The sequence below is a fragment of the Vigna angularis genome, chromosome 3 (genome assembly GCF_016808095.1).
Source record: "Vigna angularis cultivar LongXiaoDou No.4 chromosome 3, ASM1680809v1, whole genome shotgun sequence".
NCBI lineage: Eukaryota > Viridiplantae > Streptophyta > Magnoliopsida > Fabales > Fabaceae > Vigna > Vigna angularis.
The window spans coordinates 5,962,967-5,986,070 of NC_068972.1; the positions used below are offsets into that span (position 1 = coordinate 5,962,967).

The 23,104-nt window shown below is 30.8% G+C and overlaps 2 protein-coding genes across 5 annotated transcripts; one reads left to right on the forward strand and one right to left on the reverse strand.

Moving 5' to 3' along the window:
- Positions 1-1,405: 1,405 nt before the first annotated feature.
- Positions 1,406-9,947, forward strand: LOC108326060 (valine--tRNA ligase, mitochondrial 1). Of its 4 annotated transcripts, none has more exons than XM_017559308.2 (21): positions 1,406-1,485; positions 1,594-1,716; positions 1,915-1,965; positions 2,118-2,293; positions 2,372-2,444; positions 3,030-3,095; positions 3,167-3,250; positions 3,474-3,551; positions 3,658-3,741; positions 3,876-3,955; positions 4,704-4,761; positions 4,841-5,143; positions 5,222-5,392; positions 5,573-5,772; positions 6,427-6,829; positions 7,257-7,508; positions 7,603-8,103; positions 8,262-8,353; positions 8,854-8,953; positions 9,119-9,261; positions 9,510-9,947. In XM_017559308.2, the coding sequence occupies exons 1-21, from the start codon at positions 1,450-1,452 to the stop codon at positions 9,652-9,654; spliced, it is 3,219 nt and encodes a 1,072-aa protein (XP_017414797.1). In that variant the 5' UTR covers positions 1,406-1,449; the 3' UTR covers positions 9,655-9,947. The 4 variants fall into 4 exon arrangements, with proteins under 4 accessions (XP_017414797.1, XP_017414798.1, XP_052730571.1 ...); XM_017559309.2 differs by having other exon boundaries at positions 2,121-2,293; XM_052874611.1 differs by lacking the exon at positions 4,841-5,143.
- A 1,129-nt stretch (positions 9,948-11,076) lies between these two features.
- On the reverse strand, positions 11,077-12,118 carry LOC108325415 (dehydration-responsive element-binding protein 1E). Its single transcript, XM_017558483.2, has one exon. The coding sequence runs from the start codon at positions 11,899-11,901 to the stop codon at positions 11,296-11,298; it is 606 nt and encodes a 201-aa protein (XP_017413972.1). The 5' UTR covers positions 11,902-12,118; the 3' UTR covers positions 11,077-11,295.
- Positions 12,119-23,104: the final 10,986 nt, after the last annotated feature.

Consider the following 23,104-nt stretch of genomic DNA (forward strand, 5'->3'; position numbering starts at 1 on the left):
TTTAATGAACGAAAAATTAGAATTAGAAATTAAAACCCACAAAAACTAATCTAAACCATCTAAAAAATTAGTTTAAGTTGGTTTTAGCTTTTCGTTAATAGAATCAACTCAATCTACATGTATATTTTTATATATTTTTTAAATGTATTTTAGTGTATATTGATAAGTTTTCTATGAGTTTGATTGACCTTTCTCGAAATTTAAATTTTTAACTTCAAATATTTTAAGAATGACAAAAAAATTTAGTTTGCAGTAGATATTTATTATATGTGAATTGTGGGTAACGAATATTTTAATACTCATTTATAAACGGGTTAGATATGAGTATTATATTATCTCATCCATAGTATCCATTATAAAAAAATAAAAATAATAATTTAATTTATATTTTATTTAATTAAATTAAATTTAAAATAAAATTAATTTATATATTTTTAGATTAAATTTATTAAAATTAAATTTTAATTTATATTTTATTTCATTTATATTAAATTTTATATATTTTATTATAATTTTATTTAAATTTTATTTTAAAAGCGTATAAAATATATATCTTTTAATATTGTTAGTATATGCGGATTTTAAAATATTTAATGATTTTTTTGAAATGGATATCACGCAGATAGCCAAAGGTTACGGGTGAAGTTTCCATTTTTAAACACTATCTAACATGACTGTTCCAATCTGAAATCTCAAATAATCACATGTTACTACTAAACGATCTCTTATCTCATGTAAAAAAAATATATACAACATTTTGTTAAAAAAACTCATACCACTTTTTTTTTTTTTAATTTAATAAGTTGTGATCAAGCTTAATTGTACGACGTTCGTTCTTTAACAATTGGAACAATTTCTTCTTGCTGCTATTCTAAATTTTTTTTTATAAAAATATGGTGTAAAAACTTGTTTTAAAAGAATTAGTCTCTTGTTACCTATGGTGACTGTATCTAATTCAAGCATATTATTTTCGGTATAGAATACCTTTCTGATAGAAAAAAATGTTATATAGGCCAATCATAAGCTTTCTCTTTACTTTTTAGTTATTGAATATAATTTGATTTGAAGAATTTTTGCTTGTAAAATTCGATTGTTTTTAATATTGTAACATATTTTTTATTTATGAACTTAAAATTTCATTTAATAATTTAAAAGTATTTTAAAAGTAGCACCACGAAGATGTCTTAGATTACCCAATTTCTATGATGTGTATGTGTTGATCCCACACGGATTTTAGGTTCGATTTCCGTGTGTTCTATTATTACTACTACTAGTGTAAAATATTTTATGCCGCTGTTTAATGATAATTATTATAAACGTTAGGTTGCTAACTTGGTAATAATAAGTGTAAATATATATTAAATTTATACTTGTCTTTATTGTAATATAACCTGAGATTTGTTAATTGTATTTGTTAAAAAACTGAAACCAAGACATGCGAGTGTGCAAATGAAGATACCCGGCCCGTTGTTTGGCAGAGTTAAGGTAACTCTTTATTCGAAACAAAGAAACGAAAGGAAACAAACAAGACTTAACTTCAGCTAGGTTTGAGGGTTTTCTTTTTCGCTTATTTTGGTTTCTCTATTCTACAAGTGCCGTTCTTGGCTTTGGACACGCAGTTTTCACTCTACATCAATGGAATCCTCTGCCAACAACAAAGACCAAGTGCAACCCACACCCGAGGACCCAGAGAAGAAAAAGAAAAAGGAAGAAAAGGTTTTCTCATTATCATCGTATCCCTTTTGTTTTATTAATCGGGATTTAAGAAAAAAATGTGCTTTTCTTTAATCCGTTTTTCTGAGTTTTAATGATTTATTAGTCTTCTTAGCTAGTTTCTTTTAAATGGGTGGACTAACACTATCCTAATTGTTGATTTTTGTTTTCTTGTGTCACAAATTTACGGCTTTGTCTCAGGCTAGAGAGAAGCTATTGAAGAAAGAGAAGTTTCTTCTCAAGCAAGCCCAGGTGATTAGAGTTCCTGCTTTCCCTGTTGTACAGTTGCAACATTTGATTTGATTTTGCTATGTTTTTATCGTTCACATGTGGTCTTTGTCAATTTTATATTATAAATAATTTTTACAGTCCCCACTTCTTTATTTTCTTCCTTTTGATGGCAGCAGCAAGCACAGCAATCATCCAATGCTTCTAAGAAAAGTGAAAAAAAAGTTGTAAAGCGTGGTGCGGAGGATGAGAATCCTGAAGATTATGTTGATCCTGAGACTCCAGTGGGTGAGAAGAAGCGAATGGCTCGGCAAATGGCAAAGCAGTATAGTCCAACTGCAGTGGAGAAATCGTGGGTGTTAATTCCATCTTTATGCTCGTTGTTCTTTAAATTTACGAAACGCCTAACTTTTATGTTGTTATAATTTAGGTGGTATGAGTGGTGGGAGAAATCAAGGTACTATGTGGCAGATGCTAACAGCTCCAAACCACCTTTTGTTATTGTGAGTATCTTGTTGAATTTATATCTGTTAGTTTCAGGTACTATATGAAGTTGTTTATTGCTGCAATTTTTCTTACTTAGCAATTAGAATTCAAACACCATTTTGTATGTTTACATGGTGCCTGTAACTGATTGGAGATTTTACATATGGAGTGTGAAGTAACCTTTTGCTTATTGCCATAGATTATAACTGTAGAAGTGATGATCCTTCTCAATTTGAGATCCTTATAATAAAAATTTGAAATATTGGTCCATGCTTTACAGTGTTTTATCTTAGACTAAGAAGTTTCTCAAAATTCAACAGTATTTACATTGCTGTTTGATGATATCAAATAGAACCGGAAATAGGCTAGCAAATTTGTTGTTATTGGTTTAATGCCAGTCTGTTTTGGACTCGAAATAAAGGATAGTGTCATGACCTTGTTTTATTGAAAATATTTATTCTGTGTGTTAGTGTTATTCTTTTGTGGTTACACTGCTGAAAGTTGCTGCACTGCACAGCCCATAAATTTGATGACATTTAGAAGTTGCATTTTTTGCTCCCTTTTTATGCCTGTTGAGAACGTGATATTGTGCTGTGTTTTAGGTTCTGCCCCCTCCGAATGTGACTGGTGCTCTCCATATAGGTCATGCTCTAACAGCCGCAATAGAGGTATCTTATATACCCCATTTTAAGCTTAGCTGTTCTAAACTGTTAATCTAATTGTGATTTATTGCTTTAAGGACACAATGATTCGGTGGAAGAGAATGTCTGGATACAATGTCTTGTGGGTACCTGGGATGGATCATGCTGGGATTGCTACGCAGGTTGTGTCTAAATTGAGAAAATTTCACGGTCCATTGTCCATAACTGTTTTATAGTTTATCATTTGTTGTGATTATTACAAATAGAGGGTATGAGAATGTATTTTTAATGTTTGAGAATAATAAATCAGTCTTATTTTTCCACAACATATATCTTCATTCTGTTTTTAGCATATCTTTTGTGTGAGATGAAATTAAATTGTTAGTTATCATTATTATGACACAGGTAGTTGTGGAGAAAAAGGTAATGCGGGAAAGAAATCTAACCAGGCATGATCTGGGCCGTGAGAAATTTGTCGCTGAGGTATGTTAATGGAATAATCATTGAAGTAAAGGTTCTTGATAAGTTGCTAATTTTTATTTTTTTATTCTGACTGTTGTTTCCTACATTTGTAATACTGACAAAATAGGTTTGGGAGTGGAAACACAAGTATGGGGGCACAATATTACAACAATTGCGCCGATTAGGAGCCTCTTTGGATTGGTCTCGTGAGGTAAATGTATAACTTGTTTAGTGTTTAGTCCGACGTAGAATCACCCTTATAGAATCCATGAGCAGATAATTTTTTCTGATACCATTTCCTACCATGGCTGTTGTATTTATCTGTGACTCACTTTCTGTTTCCAGTGCTTCACAATGGATGAAAGAAGAAGTAAGGCTGTGACAGAGGCTTTTGTAAGGCTTTACGAGCAAGGTCTTGTCTATAGGTAGGTTGAACATTTGCAATATGTTTTGCTTGTCTAATGCTTTTTTTTAACCACCAAATTGTATGTTTTTCAACAATGCTGGTTTGAGTTTTTTAGTCTGTTCTCGAAAACGAATTGATAGAGATCATTGATTATGTGAAGAAGACAAGCTTTAGTTAGTGCATTATTGGAATTTGGAATATAGGATGCCTTGTAATTATTAAGTTAGAGTTACAGAAGGCAAGCTTAGTAGGAACTTGTATGACTGTGCATTGTATCTAGTTTACTGCGTGATGTTATTCAATCATACACGAAAATGATCTGAATGTGTTTACATAAACTACCTGCCACATGTGTGGATCTTACTGAAAACCTGAACCAAGTGGTCAAAAAGACACTTTGGTAACATGATGTGGTTGAATCCTCTCCACAGACCAAATATATCTTGTGATTTTGCATAGTTATTGACTAGTGAAGTTTCTATTCAATCATGATTCTAATTATGGTAGTGCATTACTGGACGTTTGGGACAAAAGATGTGCAATATTCTTTGATGCTAGTTGGAATCTAAATATAAAGATACATCAAATAAAATGAAATCTACATGGTGAATCAAGTTAAATTAAAATGTGTCAATGAGATTCTGTATACTAGGCTCTGGGTGCTCCTCAAGTTCTCTACTTATGACATGATGTATATATGCAGATTATCTGAACCTAAGTGACTCTTTTGTGGAGTGGAGATAATATTGTTTTTGTCATTGTCACAGGGACCTTCGTTTAGTGAATTGGGATTGTGTGTTACGAACTGCAATATCTGATATCGAGGTGTGCCAATGCTTGGTCTTGGCTGTTTCATCTGATTTATCAATATTGCATGTGTAACGTAGTTGCTTGATGCATGCAGGTAGATTATATTGATATAAAAGAAAGGAGTCTACTAAAGGTTCCAGAATATGATAAACCAGTAGAATTTGGAGTCTTAACAAAGTTTGCATACCCTGTGGAAGGGAATCTAGGTGAAATTGTTGTTGCCACAACTAGAATTGAAACAATGCTTGGTGACACTGCTATTGCTGTACATCCTAATGATGACAGATATAATCATTTTCATGGAAAATTTGCTATTCATCCATTTAATGGAAGAAAACTTCCTATAATTTGTGATGCTATTCTTGTTGATCCAAAGTTCGGGACTGGTGCTGTTAAGGTATTCTCTATACGAATGACTTGTGTTTGAGTTTTTTAAGTGATGTTTACATTATGTTAATTTCTTTGTTGATTGCAGATTACACCTGCCCATGATCCAAATGATTTTGAAGTGGGTAAACGTCACAACCTTGAATTCATTAATGTTTTCACAGATGATGGGAAAATAAATTCCAATGGTGGCTCTGAATTTGTGGGCATGCCACGGTTTAAAGCTCGAGAGGCAATAACAGAAGCATTACAGAAGAAGGTAAGGTTATACTATTATTTGATTCATGAGAAATAGCAAAAGTCAGGCAAAAGTATTTTGTTGGAAAGTACACATGTACATTTGTGAAACCTGACTAATGGTTGCTTCTGATGGAAGGGAAGATTATAATTAGTATCATTATTTTGAATTATGTTGCATTCGTTTTCTTCTTTTGTATAGGGTCTTTATAGAGGATCTGAAAATAATGAGATGCGCCTTGGGGTTTGTTCAAGAAGCAATGATGTTGTGGAACCCATGATAAAGCCCCAGTGGTACGTCAGTTGCAATGATTTGGCAAACCAAGCTCTTAATGCTGCTGTTGATGAGGAAAACAATAGGCTAGATATTATTCCAAAACAATATTTGGCTGATTGGAAGAGGTACTTGTATCTCTGTTTTACTTTTACAATTATTGTAATGAGCAATTGTACAATTTTAGACTATTTGCAGAAATTTAGCCAAGACACTGTAGCATCGCTTATCATTTTCTTGTAATGATTAGTGAAAAATATTCTGATGGGTTTAGCTCTGCTTGGTAGAGCTCTAGCTGAAGATTGAAATTGAGGCAGTTGAGGTGTTGAGAAATATAATAACTTAATTCATTGTCACTGTTTTCCCGTTTGAATATGTAGAGAATATCTGTCATTATTCTACGGAAGACTGTTTATGAGTATCTTCGGTGATTTGTAAAGGGTGGTTTCTATATTTACTGTTTGTTTCCTCATGTAATAAGGCTTATTACTTTAGTTTTAGTATGAATTAAGAATCAAAGAATTGTATTTTGTAACACATCATTACAACACCATTTATCAACATTGTTTGATGTATCTCTTTTTCAACTTTTCTACCTGAAACCTATAATTTCAACTCCTTCCAATTTTCACACTAAAATGTGTTGGGAAAAAACTGGAGGTAAATTGTAGAAGGATTTGTTATATTGCAAACTGAATCAGTGGTTTGTGGTTGAACTTGCTATTTATCTATTTTTCTTCTCACGTGCCTTTGTTGTTGTAATTCTATGATGAGTTTTACAGATGGCTAGAAAACATTCGTGATTGGTGCATTTCACGACAGCTTTGGTGGGGTCACCGAGTACCTGCGTGGTATGTCACTTTGGAGGATGATGTGCTGCTGGAATTTGGTGCTTATAACGATCATTGGGTTGTGGCAAGAAATGAAGAGGAGGCCCAAAAGGTGGCTAGCCAGAAGTATAGTGGAAAGAAGTTTCATTTAAGCCAGGATCCTGATGTTCTTGATACATGGTTTTCTTCTGGTCTGTTCCCGTTATCTGTGCTGGGATGGCCTGATGACACAGAGGACCTGAAGACATTCTATCCAACTTCTGTTCTGGAAACTGGCCATGATATCATCTTTTTCTGGGTTGCTCGTATGGTGATGTTTGGATTGAAGTTGGGTGGTGATGTGCCTTTTTCAAAGGTGAGGTCACTATCTCATACAGATAATTTTGGGAAAGCATCATACCTTTTTGTGTACTAAATTATGCTTGTTACTCTGGTGTTGTCATTGAATTTTGGTTATGCATGCCTATGATTTTTCTTTTTCTTGATTTTTGAAAAAGAAATTCGTGAACAAAGTTAAGTCATCATCGAGGAAAGCTATCCAAACACTCGTGTATACCTTATAAATTTTGATCAATGATCTTCTCATTGATGTACTCTGGTTGTCACGTTTCCTGTGGATTTTGGTCATGCATGCCTAAGATTTTTCTTTTTCTTGATTTTTTTAAAAAGAATTTCGTGAAGACAGTTAAATCATCATATTGAGGAAAACTAGCCATCCTTACATCCTTAGAACTTTTGATCAATGATCTTCTTCTCATTGATATACTTCTAATCCTGTGCAGATTTATTTGCATCCCATGATTCGTGATGCACATGGGCGCAAGATGTCCAAGTCCTTGGGGAATGTTATTGATCCCATTGAAGTGATAAATGGGATATCTTTGGAAGGTCTACACAAGAGGTTAGAGGCTGGTAACTTGGACCCCAAAGAACTAGCCACTGCTATAGAGGGTCAGAAGAAGGACTTTCCAAATGGTATTGATGAATGTGGTGCTGATGCTCTCCGTTTTGCACTGGTCTCATACACAGCCCAGGTGTCATTTACTTGTCAATGTTTTTACATGGCTATTTCTTTACCAATGTAGTCAACTTTTTGTGATCTAATTGTGATGTTTATGTCCATTTCAGTCTGACAAAATTAACCTAGATATTCAAAGGGTGGTTGGGTATCGCCAATGGTGTAATAAACTGTGGAATGCAGTAAGATTTGCTATGAGCAAGCTTGGCGATGATTATATTCCACCTGCAGAATTAGATCCAGATGTTCTCCCATTTAGCTGCCGGTGGATACTCTCAGTGTTAAATAAAACCATAACAAAAACAGTGAAATCTCTAGAATCATTTGAATTCTCACAAGCTACCACTGCTGTGTATTCTTGGTGGCAGTATCAATTGTGTGATGTATTTATCGAAGTGATTAAGCCTTACTTTTCTGGTAATGATACTAAGTTTGCTTCTGAAAGACGCTTTGCACAAGATACTTTGTGGTTTTGTCTGGACAATGGCCTTCGATTGCTTCATCCCTTCATGCCTTTTGTCACGGAGGAACTATGGCAACGTCTTCCTTCACCCAAGGAATGTAAGAGAGCAGAATCTATCATGATAAGTGATTATCCATCAGCTGTAGAGGTTAGTTTTTCTTATTAGTATAATATTCAGGCTCTTTTTTAAAATTGAAAGTTTCAACTACGATCAAGTACTTCGTATTTTTTTATGATGTGTTGTATTGTATTTATCTTTCTTTGGTTATTCAATAATAAGATTTCTGTTTTTGTTTTTTATACCAGGGCTGGAATAATGAAACTGTGGAGAATGAGATGGACATTATTGAGTCTACTATTAAGTCTCTGAGATCACTGGCTAAAGAAAAACGTGACAGGTATGTGGAAGCAACATCTGCTTTTGCAAATCTTCAGGTTTTCTGCTCTGTTTTCTTTAATATATGTGGAATCTCTCTTTTGGGGTGACAAATGAGAAAATTTTAAAATAAGATTTTTATATAAATGAGCATAAGAAATTCCCCTAGTATTTTGTTTATTTCTTTCTGTCAATTTTTAAAGGGTGTTTACTTGCATTTTTATTTTCTGTTTTAATTTTTAATAACAGAAATATCACCTTGTTTTCTATCTATCCCTGTCGTCAAATATTTGTACAGGAGACAGATAAATAAAAAGAAAGTGTTTCCTGACAAATCCTTGAAAACAGGAAACAAATTGAAAAACAATGTGACATTTTTGCAATTAAAAAGAGTAGAAATAGAAGATGGAAACAAAATAAAAGTGCAAGTAAACGCTTCCTTAACTTCTCAACTAAAGGTTGTTTGTTATTCAAACTATAAAACATGCTTTACTGATTCTAAAATGATGCAAATGTTCCCAGGCGACCGGCTTTTGTTCTCTGCCGAACACAGGTGGTTACTGCGATTATTAATAGCCACCAACTGGAGATTGTAACATTAGCTAATCTATCCTCGTTGACAGTAAGTGTCACATTTTGCTTTTGTGTTTTCTTCTGATGGATGCCCCCTGTATTTTGCTTCTCTATTGTCATTAGTCATATTGATTAACATTAGCTCATCTAGCCCATTTTCACCTTGATTGCATTTTTTTTTTCCACTTTTAATGATTGATTATATGATTCACAGGTAATCTCTGAAACTGATGCTGTTCCATCTGGATATGGTGATGCTGTTGTAAATGAGAGCATTTCTGTTTATTTAGAATTACAAGGAACTAATTCTGCAGAGGCAGAACAAGGGAAGATCAAGAAGATAGAAGAGCTGAGGAAGTATGCTTTATATTCTGTTATTCTTTAAAATGCATTTCAACACTTGAGTTATCAATGAAAAGGGGTAGAAGGTGACCAGAGTATATGATGAAGGAAATTATTAGAAGGGATTTCATAATGAATAATATTTCCTTAACACTTGAACAATATACACATGAATTTATTTTGTTAAAAACTTAGCTCCTTTTTTTTCTTCTCCTTTTTCTTAATGGCTTTCAATTAAAAGACTGGTGTTTCTTTCTATGCAGGCAAATAGAAAGACTAGAGAAGATTATGAATGCTCCAGGTTATGAAGAGAAGGTTTTACCAAATGTTCGAGCAAAGAACCAGGAAAAGCTAGATTCCCTAAAGGAGCGTTTATTGCTTGAGGAAACGGCTGGTCTGAATCTCTAGCTTCTAAGTATGAACTCGATTGATTGATCAAGTTTTTCTTTTGTTCACATACTTATATCATGATCTTCAGTTACTGTTTAACCTTAGTATTTTTTTGGCCAAAATACATATTGTTTGTTACTAAATATTTATTTTGCTATATTATACAAATTTTGGTTAGCTTTTGCTACTGGGATTTTGTAAAATGTTTTGATGGTTGACTAAGCACTCCACATTTGTGGGTTAGGAACCTTGTTACTATGGTAACTTTTAAACAAATCAGTATAAGATTACACTCATGAATTTACTGTCAATTACCTACCCCCTCCCAAAAATGAAAACCATTAAGTTTTTTTTTTTGTTTTCTATTTGCCAATTTCTGATGTATAAAATAAAGTTTGCTGTTTTGAGAGGATTTTTTTTTATATTTTCAATTAAAATTAAATATGTGCTATATTGATTATTAATGCTGATATTTTTCTCGTTTAATTTGGTTATATGTATTTAATTCATTAATTTAAACATGTTAGCCTAGTTACTTAAATTGGTAAATAATTGTTTTTCTCTTTATTAAAAAAATATATCATAATTTTGTTGGTTTTTTTTTTTCTGTGAATAATGCCCTACATCTAAGATAGCGATCATTACTTGAATGTTGATTGAATGACAACTCAAAAAAAAATATGCGTAATAAATTTGCGAACTTTTTTAAAAAGTTTTTTAACTCATACCTAATTATTTTATCTGTTCTAATAAATTTAGAATATATTTTTACGCTCTATACAAATTACCTACTACAAATATTATTATTCAATTAATCATTCAAACTAAATTTCAAATTTAAAACATGAAAAACACATTAGCAATCAAATCAAACCGAAAGATTTAAAAATACAATATTTAACAATTTTTTTATATGTAGAATAAATTTATTTATAATTTAAAATAACTTCCTTACTTTGACACTCGTTTGGTTGTTTGAATAATAAAAAGAGGAAAAGCTAAAGACGCATAAAAACTTTTATAAACCTAAGGAAAAATCACAAAAATCAAACATAAGTGACTTTTTTTAAATATAATTGATAAAAGCTTAAAATATTAACGAATAAAATTTAAGGAGAGAAAAATTTTATGTAGGGAACTTACTATAAATTAAATTATAGTAAACTAGAATAAAATATTATTGACAACAAAAACTTTTTTTCAATATTTAATACAAATACATACATTATAATAGCATCTCAATAAATGTTAACAAAACTCAATTTTATTTACTTATTTCTCTCTCTCTCTCTCTCTCTCTCTCTCTCTCTCTCTATATATATATATATATATATATATATATATATATATATATATATATATATATATATATATAATTAATTAATGTGAATGAAAAATCAGTAAAATAACTATAAGTCTTGACTTAGAAATGCCAAAATAGAAAAAATAAAAAATCTTATAAGAATTCTTGATATTTTACAGTACTGTTGTATATACACAACTTAAATTTCAAATTTGTGTGAACCTATCCATACAAAGGTGATTTTGGAGTTGGGACACCTAAATGAGCAGTCTCGTACTAGTAAAAAAATTATAAGTACGGATACTCTTGTACTATTCCCAAAATAGCAATTAAAAATCCAATAATGAGTCAAAAGATTAGAGTGAATAACTCCACAACGAAACTTCAATGTCTTCAAATTCCATTTCCGTACTTCCATATTCATCACTCTCGAAGCAATGGGTTGGCGACATCAGCACCATGTTCCTCAGATCCTCCATCTCTTTTTCTTCAACATTCTCCGTCGCTGTCGCCACGGTCTCCACCACCGCATCATCATCCTTTCCCGATTCGTTACCGGGCCGAAACGCCTCTGCAGCCTCTGCCGCCGCCTTCTGAATGTCCCGGGGATCAGCCGTCGCCGGCACCGGTAACCGATTCGCGGAGTCGGCGAAGTTGAGACAGGCCGACCTTCCCCTAAGCGCCAGCGCAGCCACGTCGTGTGCACGCGCTGCCATCTCCGCCGTAGGAAAGGTCCCCAGCCAAATCCTAGTCTTCTTGTTGGGCTCGCGCACCTCGCACACCCACTTACCGGAGTCCCTCCGCCTGACGCCGCGGAACACCGGGTGGCGCGTCTCCCGGAACTTCTTCCTCCCAGCGCGTTTCTTGGGGTGGCTCGCCGCCAGAAACACCTCCTCGTCCGACAGCGCCGGACGGGAACCTCCTGAGTCCGGCGAGGTCGCTTGTGGGTCGGTGGAAAACATGATACCTGACGGAAAGTTTGGTTTTCTGAAGTTGTTTGAGTGAATGGAAGAACGTGTGCAAAAGCGGTAGTTATATCAGTTACTACTAGTAACCAACGTTGTTGTGTTTTTGTTTTTGTGGTTGTGTTTTGTTTGGTTTTAGGAGGGAAAGTGAGTTATATATATATATATATATAGTTGGAGAAGGTGAGGTTGTGTTTGAAGGAAAGTGTCCACACTGTTTGTCCAGCTAAGTTGGGGTTAGGTTTAGCCAATTCTGATTTTGGGGCGTGGCAGTTTTTTTCATCCCACGGTATGGGTGAGACTAACCCTTTCTAGATCTTTGTGTTTGACACGTGTGATTTTCTTTTGATTTCCTAAACATGAAATTGGATAAGGGTGGTTTGGCTGAAAGGGAAAGGGGAAGGTGGAGCGAAGGAGAGTGAGGGAGTGTGTGTATTGAATCTATGTTTGTCTCGGTCAAAGGATTGGGCTTAGATTCCTTCTGGATTCAGGGGTTTGTACCTTCCTTTGATTTTGGGCCTTTTCTATGACGTAAAAGAGGGAAGTGTTGCTATGTAGCAGCAGGAGACAACTCATGCCAATTGACCCTTTGATTGAAAATCTTACCCATTATTTTATTTATTGCATCAGATTCTGTTCGCTAGCTGGGTTTCCGTAGCGAGGTGATGTTTGAATCATGGACAACTCATGCTATAAACTTCACTACCACATGTTTAAAATATTAATGAAAGCCTACCTTAGTACTACGTGCATGTAACTGCCCAACTTCCCTTTTCTTGTTTCTTTTACGCTTTACCTTGTATTTTAAAATACCACTTCTTCAAATCTATCTATGTTTTAAATGTATGAAGCTAATTTAATATTTAATTTTTGGGTTCTGAATTTGCTTTAAATTTTTAGGTTGGCCCAAATACAGGCCCAAACAATGGGAAAGTGAAGAAGAACTAGTTAGATTGAGGTATAAGTTGAAGGAAAAGAAAAAGAAATGAATAAAAGATTTAGTGGTACAAGAAAAAGAAGGTAGTGGATAATGTGATAGAGACTCGTAAAACAAGAGAAGTGAATGACCTTCCAACGTCTCTTTGACTAATGACCTGTTTGGTTTCCGGATGACAACCCACGCGTTCAAAACACGGTTGACAGTTGATAACTGTTCTTTCATTTTCCACTACAGTTTCGTATTTCTAACTGTTACTTTTCAAAATACATTATTTATTGTTTTTCTTTATTTTTAAACAATATTGATAATTCTTTTTCTTAATTACTAAATAAAACAATTGAGATGTGAACTTTCAAATTAATAATGAGAGATATAATAAAATCTATATATTAATAAATTATATTTTTTAAGATAAATAAAGAGACTGACTATTTAATTTATATCTTATAATCTTAAACTATGGATAAAATATAGAGTTGTACTCAGTAACTATTTTTCTTGGTTTGAATGACTTGTTTAAAGAATCTACATGTATTTTTTTTTTTAAATTAAACAAATAATATGTTACGAGTAATAAATAATATTACAAAAAGTAATTCAACACGTGAAAAATATCGATGAGCTGATATTTATAAAGAATTATTTGAGTTTAGAAAATTGAATATACTAGTATCTAACGGTGACATCAAATAGATATTTAATAACTTATTGTATGAGCCAACCTTGATTTAGAAGCAGTATCAGTAAAGAATTAGTGTAATAGTTACTTGTATATTTTCTTAATTAGTAGGTTTTGGATTCTAAAGTGAGGATATTAAAAAATAAAAATAAAATAAAATAAAGAGTGAGTGATGAGAGTGACAGAAGGGTGGCATTAATTTCCGTTTCCGCGGAAACGCGTAGATTACGTGGATTTATCTTTACTTTCCAAGTCTGAAGCAAGCCCATCCCAATGGGCTCCATAATATTTTTTTACTTTGATATTTTTCTTGGTGGGCCATAAAAAAATTAATTATTTTTTTTCAACTATTTTAATGAAGTTGGGTCCATGCAGCTTCTAGTCGTGTCTCTTCGATTCCATTAATAGAAGATTACCATTTGACTTTGCAAAGTACGAGATAATGTCTGGTTGTTTGTTCCTAATTGTTAGCTTTACTTTTAATGAACATCACTGTTTTTCCACAAAGCTGACGCTTTAAATCGTTTTTGTGTTGATAGATTGATAGATGCGGTGAAAAGAAATAAAGTGGATGGACACAACAGAAAAAAATAATTGTTTAATATAGTAGTTATACTAAACAAATAATTGTTTCTTATTTTGATTTTGTATTATTTAGGTTTGAGATTATCAATTGAGATTATCTCGACTTATATTACAAATATAAACTCATACTTATTTATATTATTTTGGATTATACTTATATGACTAAGATTTCCTTGATTAACATCATATCATCAGTTTTGGAAAATGAAAAAAACTTTGCGATCAATTAAGATTGATAATTAAGATGTATTAGCAAAATATATTAGGAAAATTAACTAACGTGATCATATATGTGATTGAAACTCAAGTAGAATAAAAATCCTAAAATTGTTTACAATATAATTAATTACGTGTTTATTATTATAACATTTACTAGTATATAACATAAATTTCTGTCTTGAGTGTTTTTTTTTTCATATAAGCTTCTACCAGGATAATATTAAAGCTTGGAAGTATATTGGATCGGAGAGTATAGAGAAAAACTTCTTATGAAACCTTTACAATATAATTTCGGTCCCATAAGAACATATCTATCAATTTTAACTAAGATAATTTAAAAAAGTTATATAATATATTTGAGAAAATAAATTCAACAAAGGTTATATCAGCACTTAAGATGTTGCATAGTTTCAAAGAATTTATAAGAAGAAAAATGGTTGATAATATACAATAGTTTGGATGAACGTAAGCATCTTTGATATTTCTTACTTAAAACTATACACGTGTACTACCGGTTTTAAATATGTTCTCAATTTCTTGTTTAACTAAAATTTCGACATGATAATATGGTTCATTGATCAATGAGATCCGAGTTAAAAGCATTGATCAATAAGCATGTATTAATTATATAATATAGTGAGTTGTGCTTACAAATTTATGAGAAGAAATGTGTGGGGAAGTGAGTGAGTGAGATTGAAAGGGAAGGAGTTGTAAATCTGTTGTTCTGCTATACTTATTTATGAAAAAAGCTTGATATGGTTCTTGAGCTGAGAAAGAGAAAGGTTATGGAGTGATGATTAAGATATAGCAGTGAGTGTGATTAATACGTAGGTACGTATGAAATTGTTTGGGTAGTAAAACACAAATGACTGAGAGAGCATGATAGAGACTGGTGGAAAGCACAAAGAAAGTTGAAAGAGTGCAGAATATGGCCCAGGCAGACCATTAAATTGCGGCTTTTTTCCTTAACACGAAGATTCAAGACCAACACCGAATCCTGATCGTTTAAATTATCCCCAAAACCCCAAAAAAGTAAAATATGTTAGTTGGCCTTTTTTTGACTAACACCACTCATTTTCTGCAAACCCTACCATAACTCCAACTACCTTCCTTTCTCAATCTTTTCTTTTCACCAAAATACATACTGTCCAATTATAAATTTACACATACAAATTAAATAGGGTTAAATATGTTTTTAGTTCCTAAACTATTGGCCGTTTCTGGTTTTCGTCCCTCTTTCAAAGTAAGGTACAATTTGGTCCTCAATCTTTTCGAAACTTTGGTTTTAGTCCTCGAAAACTAACACCGTTAAATATGTGCTGACGTGGCTAACGGTAGACTGACATACGATTTTTTTTAAGTGTTTCTCACTCTTTCTCCCCTTCTCTCTCTTCCTTCCATCTTCCACCCAACTTCATCCCTGGTTTCGTTTTTCTGATATTTATTAGCAGTTACGTTAATTTCTTTGGAAAGTTACTGTTTTTAAAAGTATCCTTTTGTTAAAAATCTTTGGATTCCTCTCCCTTCTGATCATGTTCTCATGGAAAATACAGGATATTACATTAGTTTTATAATCGTGGGATTCATAGTACCATTCAGCTAATACAGGATATTACAACTCCAGCTTTAGTGCCCAAACTTTTCACCTAAATCAGGACAATGAAGTCAGCTATATTAAGCAGAAAAAATTAAAGCAGGAGAGGGAAAATTCCCATGTATCCAAGGATTAATTTCAACTGTCCAGTTCCCCAGATGGCTTTTAACACTACTCCATATAACAATTTATGGTTCTGAAAGAAAGAAACGAACTCTGAAATGGATATACTCAAAAGTAAGGTCTCATATTTCACAAAGATTCAGACAAAGGAAAACTTCTGATATGGTATAAGGCTTCCAAAATCTATTTATTTATTTAGACACTCACTTGGAATGAAGAGGCCAACCACTCCTCATTAGGAATAAGAAGTACGCAACTTCATATAGCACTGGCCAATTATATAAAGAGACCAATGCCTTCTACTGCATTTTACCATAACCTACAAAGGATGCAATCCCAAAATCCCAAGTTCAAACATTCTAACTGATGCATGCAGAAAGCATGCTTATACCATGAAACATTGCAGGACTGATGTATCCAATGCGTTGTTAACTTCTGCATGGCTCCGAATTCCTTACCCTTTGCAATGGGGTTTCCCGATTTTCCATTTCAGGACTTGCATAATCATGGCCGTAGTATCTTTGGTTGCTTCTGTGGATTCAGTAAGTAAATTATTTAAATGCTTGTAAATACAAATATTAGCTGAATGGTACTATGAATCCCACGATTATAAAACTAATGTAATATCCTGTATTTTCCATGAGAACATGTTGAAGGGAGAGGAATCCAAAGATTTTTAACATAAGGATACTTTTAAAAACAGTAACTTTCCAAAGAAATTAACATAACTGCTAATAAATATCAGAAAAACGAAACCAGAGATGAAGTTGGGTGGAAGATGGAAGGAAGAGAGAGAAGGGGAGAAAGAGTGAGAAACACTTAAAAAAAATCGTGTGTCAGTCTACCGTTAGCCACGTCAGCACATATTTAACGGTGTTAGTTTTCGAGGACTAAAACCAAAGTTTCGAAAAGATTGAGGACCAAATCGTATCTTACTTTGAAAGAGGGACGAAAACCAGAAACGGCCAATAGTTTAGGGACTAAAAACATATTTAACCCAATTAAATATAAATATCTATTCATATATTCTAATAAAATAACTTAAATAATTAATTTTTAAGTTTTGTTCACTTGAATATATTAAAATAATAGTGATTAAAGAGGATTTGAAAGTAAATTTTTTTTATTTATTTAAGTGGATTTAGAAATAAATCATAATGAATTTAAAAGTAAAGTTTATAAAAATTAATGTAAGATTTAATTAATGTGACAGATTAAAAAAATTTACTTTCAAATTTATTCTCATTTGTCTCTAAATTTATTCAAATAAATAACAAAAAATTTATCTCTAGATTCTTTCATATTCATTCAATTTCTTTCTTTTAAATTCATTTAAATAAATAAAGTGTTATTGATACTGTTCGATGATCAACGTCCCACAAGCATTAATCGATACGAATACGATTCTCAAAGAAGAAAAGATTCCGTTTACTTTCTCCCCGTTTCCATCAATATCTACAACACTATACAAACTTTCTGTTATCTCGTAACTGCAAAAGTTACGATCAAAACAATGTTCAGCGAAAATTTAGTTGATTTTGAAGAGGACAGGATATAGTGTGTGATATTGACTATTCATAGGTATCACAAGTTGAAGAAGTTTGTAAAGATTCTTCCTCGAACATAATGAAAAAAAGTAAAAAGAAGTCTGTGAAAAAAGCTATTATGGAAGTGTCAGAATCTCTGTGACCATATTACCAACTCTATTCTTATTGGATAAATGTTCACATTAAACAAATCAACCTTCAACTACGTCCAAATTTAACTTTTATTGTTTTCATGACCTTTGCTTCAAGGGTTTTTGTACCGTATAATCAAGCATAACGTTACTTTTATAACATTTTTTTATAATATTTTAATATCAGTTATGTATTATTATGTGATTGGTTCAAAATTATTCCACAATCAATAATAATAATTATAAACACCAACTTCAATCAATCACATAATAACACATAAATAGTGTTAAAATATTGTCAAAAAAATATTATCAAAATATTATTATCCTATAATTAATCACTCTCACCAATATTTTCAAACATTTAAGATTAATTGAATAGTTGCATGTGAATAAAATTACTCTGATTTAACTTGTTATAAAAAAAATTATATTTCAAAAATAAACTTTAAGGATTACAAATACATCATTATGTTCCACATCCACTAGAGATAAGGCCAATTATAGTTTATAAGTGGGTGCAAACCTAATCCTACAAGTTTGTTTTGTGTGATTGAGTTAGGCTTAAAGTTCACTTCTAACACATTAATTAACCTTTGTCAATATGATATCTTTAATTTCAAACATTATAATTAATAGTTTAAGGATTAAGATTCACTAACCATTGTTTTCATCATTTTTCGGTATATTCGGGATTGAGTTAGGTTTAAAGTTCACTCCTAATACATTAATTAACCTTTGTCAATATGATATCTTTAATTTCAAACATTATAATTAATAGTTTAAGGATTAAGATTCACTGACTATTGTTTTCATCATTTTTCGGTATATTATTTGCCTTCGTTTAAGTTTTTGGACATTAATGAATGTATGGATCCAATTATGTAACTATGCAAACATTAAAAATTGAAACAAAAATGGTTTTCCTTCACGTATCTTCCTAAATTTGTTTTTAAGTAAACAATTATAGTTAATTTAAAATTTATTTGACGATTTTTCTTGCTATCATCACAAGCACATGCCATTTAAATGTAATACATTTCAAGCAAATAATAAATATCTTATTTTCTTAAAAAATTAAGATTACACATACAAATTTTTATAAAAAATTTATTAATATTTTTACATGATCATGATTAAATTTTATGGAGATGTTTCTTGAAAAACAAAAATAAGAGTTGAAATTCTATTTTATGTTATATAAATCAGAATTTTAACAATTCAACTCTTCCTAAACATTCTACAAGCTTTTAATTTTGTTTTCTCTAAACCTTCCTTCCCTTCTTTCTAAATCTTTTGGCTCTTTCCTATCAGGTAGTGTCATTGAATGGGTAACAAAGTAAAGATAATTTCTAGTCAATCTAATTTTTTTTTAATAAAGTAAGTTCATTTTGTTTTAAAATCTCAATGTTAGTATTTTATGAGTGACTTGACATCTTGAATTCTCACAAAGTTGTGGGATGAGGTGATGATGTTTCTTCATGATCAATCTTTAACTTTGATATATTAGATGTTTTCTAGGTGATTGGAATTTTTAGGAACAATTTTTGTCTTTTTTATTTTTTATTTTACTGTTTATTATTATTATTATTATTGTAATTTGGACGGTAAGCTTTTACTCGCACAAAGAGAAGCTGCATCGTAATAATAACTTTTAGACTTGTTTATGAATTGAACAACCATTACAATGATATCATGCTAATTTCAAATTAGAGATGCGACTGGGTTGATAATTTGTTTATGTGGAAATTGGATCTTAAATGTTGAATTGGGATACGAAATTTGAGCATTAAATGGCAATAGTAAATCTGAATTGGTAAACGTTGGTTGGAGTAGAAATAAGTATTAGTGGAGGTTTAAGAATTATTAGAAAAGTTAATATTGCTTACTTGTTGATGCACACATGGATTGACTCATGCCTACGATTATATTGATTTTGCATTTCAATTATAAGTTTATCACGTTCAAACTAAGTAAAATTATATATAATGATTAGGATGGTTGAAAAAAATATTAAAATAAACTGAGTTATATAGTATATTACAAAAACATCCTCACTTATATTTTAATAAACATGAGTATAAATTAAATTTGAACAATTACAATTAGATAAATATTCTAAATCCTAAATCATAAACTCTACATACAAGCAAAAGAAAAGAGAAAAGCAAGTTAATAAACAAAAGGAAGACATAGTTGTATAATCATGAGAAATTATAATTGTATAATCATAAAAATAAATATTAAAATGTAAAATAAATATGTCTTCCTTAATTGATTTGTGGAACATAAGTATGTGACTTTTGTTTTAATTAATTTTTACTTTTAAAGTTTAATAAAATATTATTTATTTTATAATATTTACATATTCATTTTTACTTCACTTTTAATTAATTTATGTGATTTTTTTATTATGTAAAAATGAGAAGAATTAATATAAAAATCATCCTAATTATTTACAAAATTAAATTTATTTATTAATTAATAATGATTACATACAAAATTTACAAGACACAAAAAGTTAATAATGAGTAAACAAGAGTGACAAAAATTTAGGTCAATAAAAATTAGAATGGTTTCGTAAGTAATGTTAACTATTAGAGAATTTGACAATGGAAGCTTAAAATTAGAATTAATGGAGTGAGTAATTTTAAAATTTAAACTTTAACAGCCTTTAAATTGTTATAATTGAAAGTTAATTATGTTATATAATAAAAAATTAATTCATCCAAAAACACCATCTTTGTTTTTTTGTTATGTTTATTTCTTTCCTCATCGCACCAGCTTCCCCACAACCTATCACAACTTAAATGTACAAGCATCACTTTCCTGAGAAATAATGTAAAATACCAAAATTACATTATTATTATTATTATTATTATTATTATTATTATTATTATTGGAGTAATTGATTTCTTGAATTAGGAGGAGCCTCCTCATATATGTCTCTTCAACTGATACTTTGACAGTACAATAGTCAAATTAGATATTTGTAGTACTGGAATTAAAAAAGATCACAATAAAATGCAATACGTACAAAAGTAATAACTGTTGATTTTGTAGTATGTACTTAAATTATGCATAGCCACTTGAAGAACAATTACTACTGGTATTAATAATAATAATATTATGAAAAAAAGAAGAAGAATAATTATTGATGGTTGTGTTAAGTGGTAGGTGGGGCTAGACTGGGTTCAGAGAACCAAATCTATACATAGTCGTTATTTGAGCAGTGCAGTACTTATCTACATCTTTTCTTGCCTTCCATTATCAGGTCGGCCCAATATCTTAACTTCCAATAATTCTTACCACTCTACTCTACTTTAGTCAACACTCTTTGCTTTTCAATTCATTTTCTTCCTTTAACCTTTATTTGGATAAATCAAACAAAACTCACCAAATAACAAACAAATCTAATGTGAAAAGAGAAAACAAGTGTAAAGTTTGTACGAGGCAGAAATTCACTTAAAAGATCAAATATAGTATATGTTTCTATCACATTCAATCATTTCACATTATACATAGATAGGGGCATGGATTAGTATATGTTTTTCTTATTACGCATCCTAGGTATACTTAAATCTAGAACGAGGTAGTCATCAATCCCTCCTTCTTCGTTTTAAAGTATTTTTTTATAATTCAAATGAAAAATAAATAGTTTTTATTTTATTTATATAGATAAAAAGTAATAATTTATTAAATGAGTTTTGATCTCAAGTTTGTTAAATGATATTTTTAAGATCAGCTGTAAATATTGTTTATCTTATAATCTTGTTTGTCATAATTTCGTCTTTAAAAAACGTTTCAAATAGTGAGGTATTTAAAGTGCTTTACTATTTATTTTTAAACAATATAAAATTATTGAGTATAGTAAAAACATAAGTCTTAGTCGAGATCTAAAAGAAATGACTCATCCTTAAACAGAGGACTTAAGAGACCTAATGTTTCATTATTGACCCTATGTTGGATGTTAATATTTCGATTTTAAGTCCATTGAATGATGTCTTTAAGACCAATCACCATACTTATAAGGTATTGTCCGTTTTAAAACCTTGTCCATCACAATTTTATCTATATAAAACATCTCGAAGGATAAAAATAAAATAAATATTTAAACTATTTTAAGTTTCTTGTGCAAGATTATTGGAGGTAGTATAAACAAAACTTAAAAAATTAATATTTAAAAAAATGAGATCATCATTATTCTATTATTTTATCTATATAAAACATCTCGAAAGATAAAAATAAAATAAATATTTAAACTACTTTAAGTTTCTTGTACAAAATTATTGAAGGTGGTATAAACAAAACTTAAAAAATTAATATTTAAAAAAATGAGATCATCATTATTCTATTATGTTTTTACAACAAGACAGATTATTAAACACATAAGAGAAGGTAAAACTCATGAAGACATTTACTTTTTTTGTTATTTTTTTATCGGCAAAACGAAGTATACTTTTTTGGTTATTGAATCTGGCGAAAAAGGAGTGAGACACCATAACGTTAAACCAATTATGTTTGTGTAGGTTTTGTTCTACTCTGTTGACACTACCAATTATACAAATTATACAGATTCATCAACTGCGTTCCACCATTTCCTACTTTTTCCTAACACTAATCGCGCACAAATATTATCACTTAACATAATAAAGTCATTGTCATGTGCACAAAAAAATCAATATTTGTTATGAAAAGTGTTATAAGTGGTAATTAATATAAGATATTTGGGTGTTTGATTTCATATTTAAGATATATAAAATTTTCACAAATTTATTGTTAAGTTTTCATATCTTAAATATGGACCTTCCTCCTCACAAGTTTTCAAGCATGCTATATGGAGATTTTGTGTACGCAATATTTCACTTCCTTCTGTAATTTTTTGTAAAGTTTAAATTTAGATTTTTTACTCTACCGTCTAGAATAGCACTTGATTTATTAAATTGATTTCGCGTGTGTATAAATGTGAAATGAAATATATATGAAATATTATATCAATTTAACACTTTAAATATCGATGTACATTATACGATTTGATATATATATATATATATATATATATATATATATATATATATATATATATATATATATATATATATATATATATATATTTGTAAGCATTTAATTATATTTTTGTTAAAGTTTTGATGTTTTCTCAGAGAAACTAGTGTTTGTATTTATCTTTTGCATGAGAGTATGCCACCAATTATGATAAAGATGGTGCAGTGCATATATAACATAAACGAGGGATCCATCATGGGTGAAGCACGAGAATCTTCTTCAAACTAATGCGTCGTTGTTCCCTCACAGTCTAAAACATGAGTATTAAAACCAAAGCTTATTATTTTTCATAATTATGCTCACATCGTATCATACTTC